General features: G+C 26.6%; 4 protein-coding genes across 4 annotated transcripts; 1 reads left to right on the top strand and 3 right to left on the bottom strand.

Annotated features, from left to right (window-relative positions):
* Nucleotides 1–368: 368 nt before the first annotated feature.
* Bm4565 (G-patch domain containing protein) lies at nt 369–5,953 on the top strand (the record flags this gene model as incomplete). The annotated part of the gene is made up of 16 exons (XM_043079266.1): nt 369–417; nt 591–767; nt 1,180–1,346; nt 1,569–1,706; nt 1,838–1,989; nt 2,370–2,535; nt 2,743–2,944; nt 3,190–3,414; nt 3,684–3,859; nt 4,045–4,137; nt 4,308–4,426; nt 4,667–4,849; nt 5,094–5,252; nt 5,332–5,466; nt 5,635–5,740; nt 5,807–5,953. 16 exons carry the CDS (start codon nt 369–371, stop codon nt 5,951–5,953), a joined length of 2,394 nt encoding a protein of 797 aa, XP_042935200.1.
* Nucleotides 5,954–6,415: 462 nt separating this feature from the next.
* Bm14259 (Degenerin-like protein ZK770.1 in chromosome I, putative) lies at nt 6,416–7,841 on the bottom strand (the record flags this gene model as incomplete). The annotated part of the gene is made up of 4 exons (XM_043079265.1): nt 6,416–6,583; nt 6,941–7,162; nt 7,532–7,657; nt 7,809–7,841. The coding sequence occupies 4 exons, from the start codon at nt 7,839–7,841 to the stop codon at nt 6,416–6,418; spliced, it is 549 nt and encodes a 182-aa protein (XP_042935199.1).
* A 389-nt stretch (nt 7,842–8,230) lies between these two features.
* Nucleotides 8,231–10,420, bottom strand: Bm6918 (amiloride-sensitive sodium channel alpha-subunit, putative; the record flags this gene model as incomplete). The annotated part of the gene is made up of 8 exons (XM_043079264.1): nt 8,231–8,261; nt 8,524–8,615; nt 8,759–8,842; nt 8,970–9,123; nt 9,336–9,427; nt 9,656–9,775; nt 9,986–10,184; nt 10,260–10,420. The coding sequence occupies 8 exons, from the start codon at nt 10,418–10,420 to the stop codon at nt 8,231–8,233; spliced, it is 933 nt and encodes a 310-aa protein (XP_042935198.1).
* Nucleotides 10,421–12,562: 2,142 nt separating this feature from the next.
* On the bottom strand, nt 12,563–16,109 carry Bm13532 (Uncharacterized protein; the record flags this gene model as incomplete). The annotated part of the gene is made up of 4 exons (XM_043079263.1): nt 12,563–12,912; nt 13,954–14,067; nt 15,322–15,492; nt 16,064–16,109. The coding sequence occupies 4 exons, from the start codon at nt 16,107–16,109 to the stop codon at nt 12,563–12,565; spliced, it is 681 nt and encodes a 226-aa protein (XP_042935197.1).
* Nucleotides 16,110–17,827: the final 1,718 nt, after the last annotated feature.

Genomic DNA, 17,827 nt, shown 5'->3' with positions numbered 1-17,827 from the left:
CTATTACTACTATCAATACATCATATACCACTTATACCATTCATTTAACCCAGTCCTCCCCGCGATATACCAAACCCCAGACAACCCAAACACCCTAAACCTAGTCAACCACTACCGACCGACCAGCCACAACTCCACTAACTAACCCAATCCAACAATGCCTAGATTGTTCTCACCCGTAAAACCTGGATCGGCCATGATGCAACATAGATTTAACGGTTCGGGCTTGCACTTATTTACATCCAATTTTTATTGTAATTAGAAAAGCTAATGATGTTTACCGCTGAATTATTTACCATCCAGCGATACAGTTATATTTATAGGTTTTATTATTATTTCAAATAAATTACAATCAGTTTCTATGAGTTATGCTTGGTACGCCATCATTAGGTCCAACATCAATACCTCGAGCACCAGGTAAAAATTTGTTGATATTTAATGATCTTTTCTCAATTTCTCTCTTTTCTTATCATTGCAACAAGAAAAATTGTTTGCGGAACTTTGATGAAACAAAATAAAAATTTTATTTTAGATGTATGATTTTAGATTCTGAGGAAGTAATTCATTTTTTTCATTTATTATTACTTCAGAAGACGAAGATTCTCGAAATGTCATTGATCGTTTGGCAGAATTTGTGGCTAAAAATGGAATGGAATTTGAGGAACGTACAAGAGCTAAACAGTATGGTGATCCACGTTTTGCTTTTTTGTATGGTGGTGAATTTGCGGATTATTATCGTTTCCGGGTGATGCAGGAAATTCAGAAGTGTAAGAAATTTTTCAATATTTTTTAATTTTTGCATTAGGTGTTTTTGCTAAAGAGAAGCTATTAAATAAATTTAGGTGAAATCTTGTGGTGATTGCAAGTTCTGTTAATTTGATTTACGTGTAAACTGGAACTATGACCGTCATAATCAAAGGGCAAATTTATTCATTATATGCCTATGTTATTTAGGGCGCGAAATGCGGAACTATTCTTTAATTACATAGCGTTGCACGTTATGGCGTAAGTTGTAATTTATACAATAGATTCGTTCGTTTGTGATTCAAACGAATATTGTGGATTCAAGTTTTGGAACCTCATTATTTGAATCCCTACTGGAATTATATTTCGACGTATTATCATCGTTTGTAAATCTTAGGATTGTTTTTACTAAATGTTCATCTTTTATGATTTCAGTAAATGATGGAAATCCGACTGCAGGTTTAGTTCCTCCGCCAGCTATACATGTACCACAATTTGACGCAAATGCAGCTTTGGCTCAAATTGCAACTTTCAATCAACAGATTGCAGATAGTGAAGCGAACTTAAGAGCCCAGTTTGACTCCATCGAATTGCAGAAAGAGGTAGTGAAGATAATTTTATTCTTAGAATTGTTATTATAGTAGGATTCAGTGTCGATTTTAGTGTGTAATTTCCGTACACGGATACATTGTTCTTATTGAAATGGAGCTCGTTGCATTTCAAACTGTTACCGGCAGCGTTTTTTTTTTTTTTTTTTTTTTTGATTTTATATTACTGGTTTTCTTCTCGAAAATCTCATTGGAAATTATTGTCTCTGGCTTTAGGCTCAGCTTGCTACAGCAATTGAAAAAGCTGAAGCAGACAAAATAGCATCTATATGTGAGCAGGTTGCTCTTGATGTTGATCCTCTTTCGAAAATGCTCGATCAGCTTAGTGGTCACTGCAGTAAAGATGTCATCTCGGTGTGTTGCATTTTATCACGTGCATCCTTGTTGCAATTAAATCTCAATTGTCATGTATTGGATTGCTTTCTTTTTTCATTTTCAAAATCCAAAATTATGTTTGAGCTTCATCATTTCTTTGAATTTTCCAGAACAGCAAAAAATGGATATTTGAGAAATGTACAACCGATCGGTTGCGTGAGGCTATACTGATGTATCTACTTTATCGAGTGAAGGAGCCACGTGCTACTGAACAATTCAAACTTCACATTTTATATTTAATAAACGATTGGGCCCACCATTGGTTAGAACTATCAGAAACATATTCAACTTTAAATCTATTCAAAAGTTCAATATTTTAACGACTGTTATATTACTGATGCCTTGTATTTTGTAAAGTTAGGAAGGCTATGCATTTATCCCAAGATGTACTATTTGTGAGATTACATGCTTGTTACATTATAGGTGATTTTTCCTTGAAAAGTTTACACTGTTAGACGGGCGAGCTATTCCTAATCATTATAAAATTGCTCTTCCATTTAAAGGCTACTAAAATTATGGATACCTCCAAAACAATTATTGTGATCAGTTTGTTGGTTCTGAACCTGTCAAACTCCTACTACTTTTATCATTTATAAATTTGCATAGTTTTCATCGTTATTTATTAAAAATTTTAAAATTTAGTCAACGTAAAAAGTTGGATGCAATCCGACAAATGCTTTCGCGATATGTGCCACAACTCTATGCTTTCACAGCTCAGGGTGTTAAAGAAGCGATTGTGAATGAAAAGCTTGAAAAATTGGTTGGCGTTTGGGAAGGCCATAAATATTTTGATGATGGTTGTTATAAAGTATGTTTGTATTTGATAGTTGTTTGAAGCTTTGTCTTCTGCTTAAAGTGAACTAATAATAATCATTGTAGTATTTATTGTATTAGTAAAACAGTGAAATGAATCGAAATCGCCTTTATGAATTAGATTGGTATTATAGTCGTCATCACGTAACATTTTACGAAATATGTGTCGTAATTGTGAAAAAAATATTTATATAATTTCCAGCAACTGCGAAATCCACTACTGTTGTATCAAAACTGGAAAAATGCACAACAAGCGGAATATGCCAAGAAAGCGGCAGAAATTCATGCACAATTATTGGCAACTTATAAAGGTTACGAGCAACAGCATCAAGAATTTGCATTACATTGTAGGACGCAGATTGCTTTGCTTCAGCAACAGATTGAAGCCGAAAGGATAAAACAAAGTAAGCCTTGAACCATTAAAATATCTTTAGTCGAGTCTATAAATTTATCACAATCACTTATGATATGATCTGTTTGAAAAATTAGTTCAAAAATTAGATACTTTCTGATCTTTATAAGAACTATAAATCAGTGTGACATGAATCTTTTAGCAAATGCACAATAACCAATTCAGTGATTGTGTGTATATAAAAATTATTATTAGATAAATTTTTTGGAATATCTGGTATGAAACAAATTTTTTCAGGTATGCCTTTATCTGCATCAGGACCCGCAATGCCGCCGTTGCCACCTGCAGCAGCACCTGAAGGACCATCACCATTGAATCGCCGTGAACGTCGGTCACGTTTTGACCAGAAGATTGCAGGACCACCGCCAACACAAAATAATTTTGCCAATATACCACCAGAAAATGATTATGGTCGCTTTTTCACTGCTCCGCCGCCACATACGAACGTTCCATCACCTAAGGGTAAATTTGAAAATGATCGAAGATATTCTTGCTTAGACTTTTTTTTTGTTGCTTACAAATTTAGATTAATCCAAATATCATACGCATAATATCAAAACTGAGTGACAATCTAAGCAGTTATCTACAACAATTTAAAACTTAAATTTAGTGTTGTTAAGCATAATTCGTTTTTATCACAAAGCTGTTGCTGTAAAATCAAATGAGTTTATAATCTGGTATCTTAAAAGCTTATATTGTATCCAGGTGTCTTCAACGATTGTGGTTTTTAGATATATATCATGCTCGACCTGATGAAGATGATCCATCATATGTTATTTATGATGAAGACGAATTCAACAGTGGTTTACAGAATAAAAATCGCAAAAATGAGAATGAAGTTCAAGCAGCTCGCACACCATTTCGTGGACCTTCACAACCTGTCGTTTTTGGACCTCCACCGCAAAATGTAAGTGTGGTGCATTCCATATCAGTTAAAGTGTTGTAACCATATGTCTCCCATCTTTGGTATAATTCAGATTTTTGTGCGATGTTGCATGGAATACCGAGTTATGCATGGAATACCGAATTATAAAGCTTCCTTCATTTTCATTATCAGATTTATCGTTTTAACTGCATTATGGTTTCTTACAGGTGTTTGATGATGCTGCTTTAATTCCAAGCGTTCCTTATTATGAGTTACCTGCAGGCATGATGATGCCACTGATTGAAATGGAAGATGTACTGGTGACGTTTTCAGTTCCCGTCTTTATCAGTATTCGAACTAGCCTAATTTAAGCTCTTAATGTTAAATAATTTATGTGACAGAAAAGTAGAAAGATAATTCAGTTCTTTACACATAAAAGTTTTTGAATACTTTATTTTATATATTCCATTTAATTCACAGTTTTTTTCAGTACAAACCTGTCATAGTATCAAAATTGCGTCTTCCGCCTCCAATTCCACCTACTGAGCGGTTACTGCGTGCCATGGATGCTTTTTATGCTCCACAGAGCTTGGAAAATCAAAGAGACACGTGTGCTTTTCTAACATCCAATATTTATGCATAAGTTTTAAGTAAAACCTCTAAAATATAAAGAATTCCAAAAGTTGTGACATCTTTGGGGCGCACAATGAAAACAAGATGTGACTATTACATTTGCTTTATAAAAAGGGAGACTGATTGATTTGTAGATGCTCTCACTAACTGCATATGGATTGAAATCATTTATTCATTTTTTTTTTTTTTTTTTTTTTTCATCTTGACTTCATTTAGAGATGGCTGGGAACGCAACGGTTTACTCGAATATTATTCGAAGAAAAATGAAATAAAGAAAAAAGTGGAAGAGCAACTGAAAGAAGAGGGAAAAACATTAGAAGATGCAATTGAAAATGTCTATATCGAGGAAACTAATGAGGAAAAAGATGAAAAACGGAATTACAGACGTTCTTCATCAAGGTTGGTATTAATATGACTTACCTACTTCATCCCATTAAAATCTTATACACACTACTAATAAATGTAAATAAAATGTTTTTTAAACTTTGTAAAACATGGTGTTCGTTCGAGTGAATGATGAAATGGAATTAAAGCAGTGGTTTCTGTACATTTTCAAAGATTATTTTTTTATATACTCATTTGTCTTTACTTTATTTTTTTTACTACTTTATATTATCTTTAACATTTAAATCGATGTTTCTAGAAGCCATCATCGATCAAGTTCTTCGGACTCATCATCCAGTCGGTCGAGCACTTATTCAAGTGATAGATCGAGGAGACGATCAAGAAGTAGTCATTCAAGTGCAAGCTTTAGCTCTCGATCTCGATCTCGGTCTCGGTCCTTGTCACGTTCGGACTCAAGGTAGCTACAATAATCACTGTTTTTCTCTTCGGAGTTTATCATTTTTTAAGAAAATTTTAAACTTGCATATGCAATACAGGCGTCGTCGTAGCAGGTCTCGATCAGATTCATCGAGACGACGAAGGCGTTCTGATTCACGAAGTGCTTCTCCTGATATACGACCATCATTTGGAAATCCGAAGCAAAATCACAGTCGAAGTCCTACTCCAAAATTGTAAATGCTTCATTCTGATATTGCTGTATTTCGAAAATCTTCAGGGTTTATTGAGTAGCTTTTTCGGAACTTATTCATGTTCTATGATTACCTAACATTTTGATTGCTTCTCATTATTATTATTATGATTTATAATCACTTACGGTTTCACCGATGATAATTTTCCAGCATTCCACCATCTGGACCTCCACCACGATTAAGTTCTGCGAACAAAGGTGCACAGTTGTTAGCGAAAATGGGTTGGCAAGGTGGTGGTTTAGGTGCCGATAGACAGGTGATCTTATAAAACTTTTTTTCATTTATATATTTTTTTATTTGCGTTGGGAAAATCTACTTTCAGGGCATTGAGGAACCGATATCTGGTGGTGAAATCCGGGATGCTGTGGACCAGTTTCGTGGTGTTGGCTCAAAACCAGATATGTACGAGGAATATCGGAAGCAAATGAGTGGATATCACAAAAGTCGAAATAAGCGGGGTTTTGATTAGATTATGGACTTATTTGTATGCAGATATAGTCTATGTTTAACTTGTACTAGTTTTTTGAAATTTTTAGAGTTTTTAAAATTTTCATGAAACTTATAAGTTTCGAGATTCATTTTTGTTTTTTATGTTTGCTTTTATGTTGAAACACTCATACTTGGGCGAGATTTTAAGGTCTCAATATCAGAATTTTTATTTGGGACCTAAAGTTCAATGAATTTTTTATTGGGCAGTGAGAAAAGAAGTTGAGGACAAATAGTGAGGTATGCCAGAGGATAATAATTATTGGAAGCCAAAGGCTAATTTAATAGTGTATTGTAATTCATTCACTTTTTTTATTGTTACTGTTAATCTTATGTTACTATATTCATAAAATCATATGTCGCAATTACAAATTCAGAGTTTTTATTTCATTTGTTAGCTGACTAGCAAATTTTTATAATTATTTGGCAGAAATACTTAGCTGCTCTAAACTGTTTTATGTGGAACTGCAATACATCTGAAGAATAGTTCAGCAAATTCACCAAGTGTCAAGAAAGACATACCAACATAGAGGCCCAAAGTGCCACCAATGTTTGATAACAGATCCCAGACATCCTGTGATGGTGACTCGACTATTGACTCATAATTTAATTCCTAAAAGTATTCCGAACAGACCGGTTTTAGTTTCTTCTAAGAACTTATTAATGAGAATAAACATGCAGAAGATCAATGAGTAGATGGCGGTACTGTTTTAATGTTCGATTGGTTTTCGTATTCTTATTTGAATACTTAATCATAAGCGAAGTCAGAAATGAAAGATTTGGTTTCATGCTATATTAATTAAATGAGGTAAACAAAGATACTTCGGGTAATTTGAAGCGAGGATCTGGGTAAGATAAACCAAAGTGCTTCATGTATTATTTTCATAAATGTATTCTTAGATTAACAGTATGGAACTTTAAACTTACGAAGATTAGGCTAGGCTTTTATACTTAATAAATTTGTACTTACTTCATAGTAGACTTCAAGTTTTGCTAAATTTGTTCTAGCTTCTCGTGCTTCATGCATTGTTTCCATAGATGGAAACTGTCGTTCCCAAAGATCTTTGACACGATTATAATAGCTTGTACGTGGCCACAATGATGTGGTTACACGTGATACGTATCCTTGTTCGTGACATGGTTGTGGGCATTGTTTCTCGCAAACGCCACTGTTTGTTGAATTTTCCAGTGACTGAAATTTATAAAAATTCCAACATTTCAATTCCTATTTTTTACACATTCTAATCTAATTTGCATTTTTATTTGCTTCACTTCTTTTCATCCAAGTCAATAATTTAATCAAGCTTTATTTGCACTGGAAAAGTCATATTTTCAAAATGTTGCAAGAAAATTTTCACAATATTAACTTTGAAAAACAAATAAATGAAAAAAAAATCTATCTATCAAAACAATTAGATGAGTAAATGTATTTTCTAATTATTCAACAATACATAGTGATAACTATAGCAAGAATTATATGTCAAATTAAAATGATTTATAATATTATTATATCAAAAACAAATTGAATAGAAAAAAAAAAAAAAGATAAAAGGAAATTAACCTTTCTAACACAATCAAATTGCATTTGAAGTGTAATATCACATGCAATTGGTTGATTGTTATTTATACCATAAAATGTACGAATATCATCATGAGTGACAAAACTAGGATCAACACAATGACAATCCTATTTGAAATTATATATGTCTCATTATTATCAGCAAATCTTTTCATTCTATAATTTTTTTTTTTTCTTAATTTGAAAACTATTGCAACATTTCGAAAATTTGAAAAACAAGAAAGAATTTTGTTTTAATTTTTTATTTTGAAATGTTTACCTGAATTAAACGTTTTTGATAACATGATTTCATACAGGCTTGTGTTGTATAATTTATTAGACCAGTATATCCTATAGCTTTTAATGCTGTATGATATCTAAAGAAGAAAAAAAATTAAAAAAGAAAAAAAAACAATAATATAGTTATTAAAGTTTTTCAAAATTTTCCTGCACTGATAAATTTATGGACAATTTATATGCTTCGTCTGCTTGTTTGAACTAATAATTAAAAAAAATGTTAGGATCAAAAAAAATTTTTTTTATTTACAAATATTTAGTTTACCAGTTTAGTTTATCACTTAAAATTTTGCAAGAACTTTTTTAAAATTATTTAGGAATATTACTATATTAACATTTTCACTATTGTTTTTGTTTCAATTTAATTAAACCAAGTTAAAATGATTGAATTATTATTAGAAATACTTATCTTTTGTGATACAATGATGCATTTACCCTGAAAAAAAAAAAAAAACGAAATTATATAATTAATCACAATGTTTGTTTTCGAAAAATATACAGTTTATTTGAGAAGAGTAATAAATATTTGAAATCAATTAAAAGAACAGTATTTGCAAAAATTAATATAACAAATTTCTGATTAATCTTATTATGCTTAAAACCAATCATTATTTTTTTTTTTTTTTTTTTAAAAAATAAATTCTTAATTAATAAAATTATTTGCTAAGGAAATTTCGGTAACAAAATGTTACACAAACCATGGTCCATCAGGTTCAACGTTATTACCGAGATCACCACAATCTGTTCCATCATATGGTAATGGCATCCGTGAAACTCTTATTTGTTTAATCTTCAACAAGTAATTTTTGATGATTTAATAATTTTTCAATTCAAATTTTCAAATTGAATACTTCAACTTAAAATTATTTGATAAAAAGAAAAAAAAAAAAAAAAGATATGGAAAGTTATCTTAAATATCTATCAATCATTCACCCCGACAGATGTCATTACACCTGGTGATATCGTAAAACCTTTATCTTCCGGAAATGGAATGTATTCTGCAGGATGTACTTCAACCTGAAATTCCTACATATTATTGTAATTACAGTTAACAAAATTAGAAAATAAAAAAAGGAAGATTCGACTAAATTATGTTTTAGCATAAAACGGTTTCCGTATGAAATAAGAAGAAAGGAAATCGAACTTTAAAACCGGAACCCTGTGAATGTCTGACAAGATATTCCTTATCAGCAACATATAGTGTTAATGATAAACCATATAATGGTCCTACAAATCCTTGATATTGTTGACCTGTTGCTTGAAATGTATAACAATTACCATATATACCATGCTCCCATCTGAAATTATCAATTAAATTAACTTTTTTTTCTACTATTTAATTTTACTCATAACTTAATGAATTTATTTATAATTATGTTAAATTACTTACGCAAATACGTAATAACCCAAAAAAAAAAAAAAAAAAAAAAAAAAAAAAAAAACGTAAATTGATAAGCAAAGTACATGGTAATATTCATAACTTACTAACAGTTATAAATAAATTGATAACCTGGTGAAATTCTTTGCAGTACATTTGGTTGATTGATAAGTGCAATCAATTAACATATGATTGATATCATGTCCAGCTACTGATAAATTTATCTGAAGCGTTTAGGAATGAATAAATGGAAAATTTTGTAGCAAATATTGTTTTGATAGCTCCATTAATGATTATGCTACAATTTGTAAACAAAAATGCTACATTTAGTAAATTAAAAAAAAAAAAAAAAAAACAAGCAAAAGAAAATTTTGACTAAAATTAAAATCTTGTGAAATTTTTGGTGAAAAAGAAAAAAGAAAATGTTTTTTTGATAATTATAAATAGTAAACATTTTTTTCAAAAATGAGACGAAGATGTTTGTGAATAATGCGCATTTCAGGTGTGATATGTTCTGCCAAACGGTGTTGTTCTTCATAATTTTTCCATTGTTGTTCCGTAAATTTATGAAACTAAATTTTAATTAATCAATTAATAATTAAATTTTTTATTTAACTTGTAAATAGTTATAGTATTCAAAAAAAAAAAACTCATGCTATTTATAAATCTTTGCATCACTTTATAATGCACATACAATAATAATTTCTTTATTGTATCCACATTCCTTAATGTTCACTGTCTTATTGTTATTGCTCATTGCATTATATTTATTTTACACTTACATTATCACTTTTCTCAGTTTCATTATTAGATGTTTGTGAAAAAAATGTTTTCAACCAGCTTGCACGAATCGGATTTAAATTACATATGGTTACTGCAGGAAAAATACTATTTGTCATATGTCGTATTTGAATTGATACAACTGTTTGATATTGATAATACTTATCAATCGATATCCATATTTGATAAGTACAAATAATCCTGTAAATCATTTCATAAAAATTTTTGCTTCTGCTAAATATTTTTGCTATAAAAACATAATTATTAATTACCAACCATGCTGATAGTATTGCAGTAATCCAGAGAATTCGCATGAAAGCATTCTGTGACTTGCTAGCCAGAATGCAACCATGCGCAGATGTCGTTTCCGCAAAATCATCCAAGATGCGCTTTCGTTTACTGCTTACAAGAAGTTCAGAGATATAACTTTGTGGCATAATTAAAAAATGAAGTCGTCCATGCTATCTCATGAAATTATTTACAACTTTATGTAAAATTTACGTTTTATTTTCTCTTGTTTTTTTTTTTTTTTTTTTTTTCACTTTTTTAAATTTGTGAATTGCAACTAAAATTGCTGCTTCAACACAATGTTATGTAAATCATATCGATCTGACAATTAATGAATAACTTAAATAGGACATTGTTTATTTTATATTGTGGAGCAGCTGATAGTGATTAATAAATAATTATTTCTGCTTATGGATGTGCAATCTTGAAATTAAGTATACCATTAATTTTAACTAATCATTAGCATCACTGAAATAAACTGTTAAATTATGATTAATCAATCGCTATCAGAGTTATATCTCAAATAAAAATAAAATGATCAGAACTATATCAGAAATTTTAATAATTATACATCTATTTGCATATTAATATGATCATTTATAGTTATTGCATGCATTTTATCATTTCAAAATTTGTAATTTTAGGTATTGATACTCTTAAATTAATAGCAATGTAGAATAAAGTAAGAAATAAGAATGCTAGTAATAAATCTAGAAGGAATACCATAATTTTTAAAAGTTCAAAAATTTTTTCACCAAAAAAGAAAAAAGTAACTGGAGTGACTATAATTTCAACTAATGCCAAATAATAGCGATTTGCTTTCCATCCTGGAAATTGGAATCGGATGCGTTTTTAAGTGAGAAAAATTTCATTAAACAAATAGCAATTTCTTAATTAGAAAGCAATTGTTGTGATTGCTCAAATTAGATTAATGTCAAATGTAAAAGAAAAAAAAAGGACAATGTACAAGAATTTTCTTTCTACCAATGTTATTATCATAATTACCTCAAAAAATACACTTGAGTAAATTTTCATTAAAAATATCAAATTATTTTGATTAGAAACAAAGAAAAGGATTTTCTACTAAATTGCAACAGTTTAAAAAATGATTAAATAAGACATTAAAATGAACTCATTGAATCAAAAGGAAGAATTTTTAAAATAATGAATTAAAAAAAAAAAAAAGACCAAATATTTTTTTTTTTCAGCTTTTTGCAAAATGTCATTGTTGCTTTAATTTCACAAATTTGTTTATCAGTTATTATTCAAATTAACCAATTCATTTATAAATCACAATATTATGTGGTTTTTTCTCTTAATTTCATAAAAAAGAGCTCATTTTTGTTATTGTTAATATGCTTTTCCTTTAATTCCCGAATTAATATCAAACAAAATTTTATTTCAAACAAAATTTATTGCAATAAAATGAAATAAATCAATGGTTTTCATTACATATCATTTTCAATAACTGATAATTACACCTGATACACTGATAATGCACTTGATTTAATTAGTAAAATGTTTTTAATGAGATATTAGTAAGAAATAAACTTTTGATTGCATTGTAAAACAAAGAAAAAAAACTCAAAAATAAACAATGAATTGTTTAATGTGAAAAAAAAAAAAAAATGCTGCTGGATGATACGGTAGAAATATGTTTGTGAAAAAAAAATTTTTTTCTAACATAAACTTTTTCACCATTTGCTGTTATATTCAAAATTTTTGCAATGATTATCTACTGTATTTTCTTACTGTAATTTTCTACAGTAATGCAGATGTTTAGCAATTCTGTATTTATTTGTTTTTTGGTATACTGTAAGAGATATATTTTAAAAAATATTTTGGAAATGATTACTGAACTAAATTTTGAAATATTAGAAAAAATACAGATTAAAAAAACGAAGAAGAAAAGAAGTAATATTGCTATGTAACAATTTTGTAAAAAGAAAGAAAAAAAACATAATTGAAAAATAGAATAATTAATGTATATCAATTAAAAGATCTCTAAGAGATGAACTTTATCGATAATAATGTCGGTTTTTTTTTTTTGTTTTTCAGTTTTTAGTGCATCTTTTTTCTAAAACTTTTTAAACTTCAAACCTTCTTCAATCTTTCTGTTTATTTTTTTGTGCATCTAATTTAATCTGTTAAAATATTTCAGTATTAACTGTTATCAGTAATATAAACAAATTACATCATAAAAAAATCCGGTTCAAATTTAAACCTTAATTCTGATATATGAAAAAAAAAAGAAAAACATAATGTCTGCGTATTTTAAATTCTCCCACGTATTACTTACGTGTTCGTAATTTATCACGCATTTTATTGTCGTAAATTTTATTAGCAGATGATGTTACCATATTACTTACTTTATTCCTTCTTTCGTTTTCTTTCATTACAATATTATTTTTTTCATTACTAAATTTATAATTGAATAATTTCAAATGACGATGATTATGATTTTTTTTAATATTACTTGTTTTATCAGCAATTGTTTTCCAGTATAATTGCTCATATTTTCCGGCTAATTTCTTACAAACATATGATACTGGGCGATAGTAGCAGCAATCATCAAACCATTTCCAATTTTCTGAGCTAATTTTAACACATTTTCGACTTTTCTTATAAATTGGCTGAGTTCCTGAAAATGCAATCAATCAAAAAAAGAAAATGAAATGTAGTGATATATCATATGATAAATTATATATGATTAATGATAATTATGATTATGATAATAATAAATATAATATTAGGTATACTAATTATGTACTAGTACCATAGATATATACTAATGATTTATTTCTGTCATATAACTTTATATTTTGTCAATAATATGAAATATATCAAATCATGTCAATTTTTTTTTCCTGCAAAAAGGATAAACGAAGAAATTTAGGAAATATTTTATAGCATAAATTTGCTACATTATTTGTATGTTAGAATATTTTCAAAAAAAAATTTATCAATTATTGTACATTCATTTTGGAAAAAAATTCTAATGAAGCAAATCTTTGAGAATAAATTAGTTATCATATAATATCAATAGAATTATTAATTCAATGATAAGATATTTTTGATTTTAAAAAATATATAAATAAAATGACAAATGAAAATGACACAAATCGAATTCATATGCAATGTATTAGTTGTAATTAAGTAGTAAATCATACACACATAGTGTTTGAAATTTTCATTATTGCATTTTTTTTTTTTTTTTTGCTTACATTTAAAAATTGAGCAGTTTAAAGTTTTTTTTTCCTTTTTTTTATTAAATCAAAATTTAAACCATTTTTTAAAACTATTTTCAACTTGTTTGTTTTAAACTTTGATAGAAAAAAGAAACAGAAAATCAAATGTATAAGATCTATGAAATAGAATAAATAAAATTATTGCATAGTACGATACAAGAAATTGATCTTGATTCATTTTTTGATAATTATCTAAAATCATTTTGATCTTCATTTGTTACCTAAACATTGATTTTAATTCATTTCTCGATTTCGATTCATTATCCGAATAAAATAAACAAAAATAAAAGTTAAATTGGCAATAAAAAGAGAAAAAGATTGAAATATGATTGTTTGAATGAATTTACAAATATAATTTAATTCTGTGTAAATTATAAGACTTTAAAAGTTGCAAAAAAAGAAAAGCAACTAATAATCGAATTGAAATTTCATACCATTTTGCCAATTGGTATAATCAAACGGTGTTGAATCAACGTATTCATACTTTCTTGAATTACCAAAAATTGCAGCACCAAGCCATATCGAATGACCATTTTTTGCAAACATAGCTTAAGTATAAAAAGAAATTAAAATTTTTGATATATCTTTTTATAATGATTTAATAAAATATACATTACTTTGTTTTAACAATTTTTTTAAATTTTTAAATTATCAAATTAACTTAATTTGATTATTCAAATTAAAAATCAAAAGGAAAAGAAAAAAAAAAAAGGAAAACAAATGCTATCACAATATTTTCTCTTTTATCAATTAGCTTTCTTATTATGATTTCAGCTTACTTTATCAGCTAATATTAAGCATAAAAATTTTACATTGTTATAAATGAAATATTAAATACTTTATGATATACAATCATAATAAAATAAAATGATTAATGATTGCATTAATAAAGGAAAAGAAAAAATTCATCAAAAATTTTGTATTTCTCCTCAAATAAACAATTAATTCCAACTCATTCAATTTCATTTTTATTTGCTATTATAACATTTCTATTTGCATAAAATACTTTTTACTTGCATAGAAATACTATCTTAAAAAAGGAGAAACTTTTTCAAAATTTTAAAATGTCTCTTCATAGCAATTTGTAGATATTTTAATTTCAATAAATTTTGTTTAATTTCAATATATTTTAGTTTGTAGATATTTTAATTTCAATAAAAAAAATTTAAAATTAATCACATTCTCCAATCTAATATGATATTTAATGAAACATAATAATAATAATAATAATAACCAATAAAAGATCTAATAGTGATAGCATAATAGTTTATTACAAATGATTATCCACTGAGTTCCTGATAATCAGATTTATCAAATTCAATTTTTTTTCTTGTGATTTTAATTCCTTGTTCAATTGTTTAATTTTGTAAATGCTCAAACATTTTCATTATGCTTTTGTCAACTTATCTACATCATCTCTATTTCAAACAATCAGCTAAAACTTCTCGATTTGATTTCTTAAAAAAACTGTTACTTTCTAACTTTGGCAAAAAATTTATGTTTAAATGAATTAAAAAAAAAAAAAAAAAAGAAGAAGAAAAGAAAAAGAAAAACATTAATTAATAGTAAATGAATAAAATAAAATAACACTTATTTGGTAGAATTAATGTATTAGGAAATATATTTATTATTTTAACTATCTAATTGTATTACTGAATTTTAATCATATAAATTTTTTATTAATCAAATTTTTTGTTGTAATAATAAATGAAACTTTTTCACCTTTCATTTTCTTTTCTTCTTTTTTACTAATTTTTATTTTATTAAACCTTTTTTTTTTTTTTTTTTTCAAAATTATTTACCAGAAATAAATCGATTTTCTGCTTCACTATGTATGCTTAGAAGATACGCATTTTGTAGAAGACATGCAAATTGAGCATTATTAAATGTCGTTGGTATTGTCACCAAATGATAGCAATATTTTGTTTGTTTTGAATAGAGCCATCCTTCTGGACATAATCGTCCTATTATTCCTGAAATGAAAGTTTTTTTGATATGATATAATGAATTTGTTTTTTAATTTGTATTTTTTTCCTTTTTCTTAAATAGGAATTATCAATACTTATTATTGTCATTGAATATTTATATAAAAATGAATTATTATTTAGGATAAGATAGATAGATGTTATGAATTAAATTTAACGTTCTTTTAATTTGAATATATAATCATTTATTTATTAATTTTTTTCTTTTTTTTTTTTTTTTTTTTTTGCATCTAATTAACTTGATCTAATAATTAATACTAAATGCTAAATATATCACAAATGATAAAAATTATTAATTATTATTATAAATTTTGATAGATTCTCATTATTATTTCTGGAAATATTCCACGTAAAATATGTTTTCATCATATTTTTTTTTATTAATGTTTTTTGAATGTTAATAAAACAATAAACAGATTTGATTAATGAAGGGCAAAATTTAATATCTTTATGATTTGTGAAATTTCAAAAAGAAAAATTCGCTTAATTTTGTATAACATAATAAGTGAAAAATTGAATAAATGATTAATCGATAAATTTAAAAAAAAGTGAATGTAACCTTTAAAAAGTAGAATAGTGATGAAGCATTTTATTATGCATATCATTATAATTAATATTAGATATTAGAATAAAAGATAAAATAATTAACAAACTGTTTGATCAGTACAAAATTCACAAATGATTATCAAAATTCTTTTTCTTTTTATTTTCAAAAAAAAAGAAAAAAAAAATTGAAGAAATGTCATTGAGTATTTGCACTTACTTCCTCTTTTATTTCTCATTACTACATAATTGATAAATTGAATTCTTTTTTTCTATCATTTTAAAACGAATTTTTTTTTCCTTTTCGTTCATTTTGATAAAAGCAACTGATAATACATTAAAAAAAAAAATGTAATTGAAATAATCGTAAAAGTAATTAGCAAAAGATTTTCTTTGACATTTTGCTACGGAAATCATCAATTAACAATTTTACTTTATTTATCTTTTTTATAAATGATTTTTGAAGAATTTCTTTTACCTTTTTTTTTTTTTTCTCTCTCACTCTCTTATTTCTTTTTACTAAGAGAAAAATGAGAAACGAATAAATTTTTGCTCATTTTTCTCACTAATTAATTTCATTTCAAATAATTTTTTCACCAATATTCATCGTTTTCTTTCAATATTACAATAATTAGCAATTAAAATTTAAGTAAAAAAATTTATTTAAAATTCACTTCTTTTTTTCCAGAAGAAAGAAGAAAAAAAAGAAATGACCAGTGTAAATAATAAAATGTTATAAAAGTGAAGATGTACTTAATTTTTTGAAAAGTAATAAATATTTATAAGAAAATTATTAAATCATAAAATTGATGAAACTATTAATTAGCTAAAAAAAAACAATAATTTAGGAAGGAAAAAGATTAAAGTATAAGAAGATAAGAAGTAATGAAAGTGCATCTGACATTAAGTGACAAAATCGACGACAAAAAAAATTAGCGTAAATAATTGGACATGAAAAAGTAAAAGTATATAGCAGGAAGTGACGTATGTAAAAGAAAGTACACAACGGAGATGTGATAAGAAAACTGATATGATAAATCGGGGATGACAAAAGTTACAATCAAAATTCAACAAAAGTATAAAACAAAATAAATTAATAGGAATAAATGATAAGAAATGGAAGTTATAAAAATATACATACAATGTATTTTAATAATTTACCTATTATCAAATTTTGAAAAGTAACAAAAATTTTTTTTTTTTTTTTGTTTGTTTGTAATAAATATATTTATCAAAAGTATTATAAATGTATTGCTACAAATGCAGTAATCGTTTTATCAGTTGTTAAGATAACTACGGAAATAATTAAATAATAAATTGTAGAAATACAAAACTATCAAAATGACTTTAGTGAAGTTGATAACAAAAATATAATTAATTATAACTAAAATTTTTATTATACATCATTAAAATCTGTTATTTTATAATTCTTATCATTTGCTTTTTAAATTTGTAATTAAAATTTTCAAGTGTCAACCATTGTCATGAAATAATTTCATTAACAAAAAAATATATTATTCATTTAATTTTAATAATAAAATTTTTTAATTTTTTAATAATAGAAATTAATTTATTTAATAATAAAAAAAGATATTTATTTTTTATATTTTATTTCTGAAATAGTGCAAATAACACGATTGAATGAAATTAATACTCATTAAATCTGTATGCTAAAGCAATGTGAAACTGTCATACTAAATTCTTTTTTTCAATTTTACGTCTATTTAAAAAAATTCTCAGTTATTATTAAATTTTATTTAGACTTAAATTTTGCAAAAAA

This window comes from Brugia malayi (genome assembly GCF_000002995.4).
Source record: "Brugia malayi strain FR3 genome assembly, contig: Bm_v4_Chr2_contig_001, whole genome shotgun sequence".
In the NCBI taxonomy this organism is placed as follows: domain Eukaryota; kingdom Metazoa; phylum Nematoda; class Chromadorea; order Rhabditida; family Onchocercidae; genus Brugia; species Brugia malayi.
This window is presented reverse-complemented; position numbering and strand designations above follow the sequence as displayed.